Source organism: Hypomesus transpacificus, chromosome 18, assembly GCF_021917145.1.
Source record: "Hypomesus transpacificus isolate Combined female chromosome 18, fHypTra1, whole genome shotgun sequence".
NCBI classification, from domain to species: Eukaryota; Metazoa; Chordata; class Actinopteri; order Osmeriformes; family Osmeridae; genus Hypomesus; species Hypomesus transpacificus.
The window spans coordinates 11,129,358-11,131,852 of record NC_061077.1 but is presented as its reverse complement, the minus strand read 5'-3'; the positions used below and the strand labels follow the sequence as shown (position 1 = coordinate 11,131,852).

The window sequence follows — 2,495 nt, the reverse complement described above, 5'->3', positions numbered from 1 at the left end:
AATAATGTAGGCTAGGGTTAGGCTACCATCATCAATCATATGTTGTATTGCAGTCTTAACTACTTAACCAACATTAAAGTCAACTGTGCACTTTGTTTACGTTAGGCTGTCGTTTAGTGCATGCAGGCTATTTCGAATGTTCAAGACTCCTGCAAGAAACGTTCTTCGATGCGAGAGTGGGCGTGATATAGTGTCACCTAGTGGACAATAAAAGTTCTGGATGTGACAGAATTTGAATTGAAAAACATTCCCACTGTTGATGAATGAGTAATCGTTATGAGACTATTTTATTCCTGGAATTTTCAGAAGCCGCTATAAGGCAGAATACAAAGCATACAATTCTAGTAAAAAAATAAAATAAACGCACCACTATGCATTCCTCATCTTTCACAATTTTACATAATTTAGTGACTAACAGGAAATAGGCACATAGGCTACACAGCAAAGGACAACAATCAATTACAATCGATTTCCATTTACGCATCACATAGTAATCATAAAATTATCTCAGTTGGATAAAAAAGCACTTCAGAAGGATATAAAACATAATTGGAGTTGACTATTATCGTTGGATAATAAAGTGACAACTGTCCCTTGGAAGATTTGGATTTGTTTATGGTCCTGTCTTGTGTAAACCTGTGAGGACCTGCTGTTATTCAGATGTCAGCTTATGGGGATCCCAGTCTCACTAAGCTTTAGAACATGATCGAACACATCAAACCAGAGTACAAAATAGGCCTACGGAATATAAAGTCAATATCAAAGTTCCCACTATTATGTAATCAGTCAGGCTAACACTGCAGGGAAACCTGCAGAGGCAGCCATGATGGATGCAGCCTGTGAGGGGCTCATCTGGGCTCCAGGAGGAAGTCGATACTGTCTGGTGGCAGCGCCCAGTCGTCCTGGCAGAGCAGGGCATGGAGCCGGGCTGCCGTGGCCTCCTGCCTCTGGCTCGTTCGCCAGCACAGCAGCATGGCGAACACACGCTCTCTGTGGCTGTTGGGGTGGTCCTCCTCGATCTGCTCCAGCTTCACAGTGCCGATGTCCAGGGCCAGCCTTCCGATCTCTTTCCAGGAAGTCCCAATGTTACGAGCCAGCTTCATCAGCTGCTTCTCCTCTACCAGACTCGGACCTGCCACAATGGGACACATGGGTTGGTTACTGCAGTTTAGCATTGTCGTGTTTTGACTGAGTCTCCTGAAGGTCACTTACCACCCCTGGATGCCTGTTTGGCTGGTGTAACATCCTCCGATGCAGCAGCCTCTCGTTTCCTTTGTTTTTCAGCTGTCGCCAACACAAAAACAGCTGTTATTAAGTTTACAATATGTAAGGGGGGGGGGGGGAGGAGGGGGATTCCCATGATACTGGACATCAAAAGCATGGCACTTCACCTGTAGATTGATTGTGGGTCTCTGGCAGTTTACACAGGCAATCCAACATGGGAAATGTTTCTTGCATAGCATTGCCCTTCAACAGTTGGAGAAATATTTTTGAAGACGCATCCCCTTTCTGGGTAACATTATCCAGTAGGTCTCGAATGTTTGCACTTGGGTCTGTTACGGCTTTGACTTGTTTGTACTGTTGATCTGTAAGTAGGCCGAGCGAGTCTGCGTGCTGCAACACATGATCAGGATCGGCACTCAAAATCTCGATAAGACGGCTCTTCAAGCTCCGAAGGCGCTGGCTGCTACCTTCTCCATCCTCGGCCATAACGTTATAAAACACTCACTTCTGGACCTGAGAAAACGAGTGTAGCAAGATTTTAGAAACATTACTAACAAAGTGCGTAATTAAAGCTAGTTTTCAATATAATGATATATACGTTTACAATTCTCTAACAATTTAAAATAATATAACTGTCCCTCGATTACTGTTTATGATTTACTGATTTAAGGGGCAAACCTGGACCAAGTTGAAGTTGCGGCAGTAGCCTAGCTGTATAATTACTGGCTCAACACAGTGCGTAGCAAGGAAAAAATACAGCAGACAGGCTACCTAGCTACATACTATACGAGACAGATTAATGCATGAAAAAAAACTGAAATAAAAGGGGTTACAGTTTAATCATATTGGTACAATGAAACTGTACTCAAAATAAAGATGTTCTCGAAATACCGCCGTCATTCAAAGTTTGCACATTTACTTCGTCACTTGTGTTTGCCTGTGGTACTGGGATAGTAGTAGTAGCGTTATACTGCCACCTAACGGACGGAAGCCACAAGTCTAGTAGACTCACATTATTGAAGCGCCACTAGGTGGACAAATAAACATACTGCAAGTTGGACCTGCACTGAAGTCTGGCGTCAAAACCCTCTCTCTTTCTCTCTCTTTCTCTGTCTTTCTCTCTCTTTCTCTCTCTTTTTCTCTCTTTCTCTCTCTTTCTCTCTCTTTCTCTCTCTTTCTCTCTCTTTCTCTCTCCTCTCACACACACTTTGGAGACATTGCAGGTATGTTATCTCAACTCTCACGTGAACGTGCAAAAGTAAGGGTTAGGG

General features: G+C 43.4%; 1 protein-coding gene across 4 annotated transcripts; it reads right to left on the bottom strand.

Annotated features, from left to right (window-relative positions):
- Window positions 1-254: 254 nt before the first annotated feature.
- zgc:174906 (uncharacterized protein LOC571548 homolog) lies at window positions 255-2,156 on the bottom strand. Of its 4 annotated transcripts, none has more exons than XM_047040816.1 (4): window positions 1,903-2,156; window positions 1,392-1,737; window positions 1,213-1,305; window positions 255-1,132 (listed from the first exon to the last, which is right to left on the bottom strand). In XM_047040816.1, exons 2-4 carry the CDS (start codon window positions 1,708-1,710, stop codon window positions 849-851), a joined length of 696 nt encoding a protein of 231 aa, XP_046896772.1. In that variant the 5' UTR covers window positions 1,711-1,737; window positions 1,903-2,156; the 3' UTR covers window positions 255-848. The 4 variants fall into 4 exon arrangements, with proteins under 4 accessions (XP_046896772.1, XP_046896776.1, XP_046896774.1 ...); XM_047040820.1 differs by having other exon boundaries at window positions 1,213-1,284; XM_047040818.1 differs by having other exon boundaries at window positions 2,058-2,156.
- Between the last annotated feature and the right edge of the window lie 339 nt (window positions 2,157-2,495).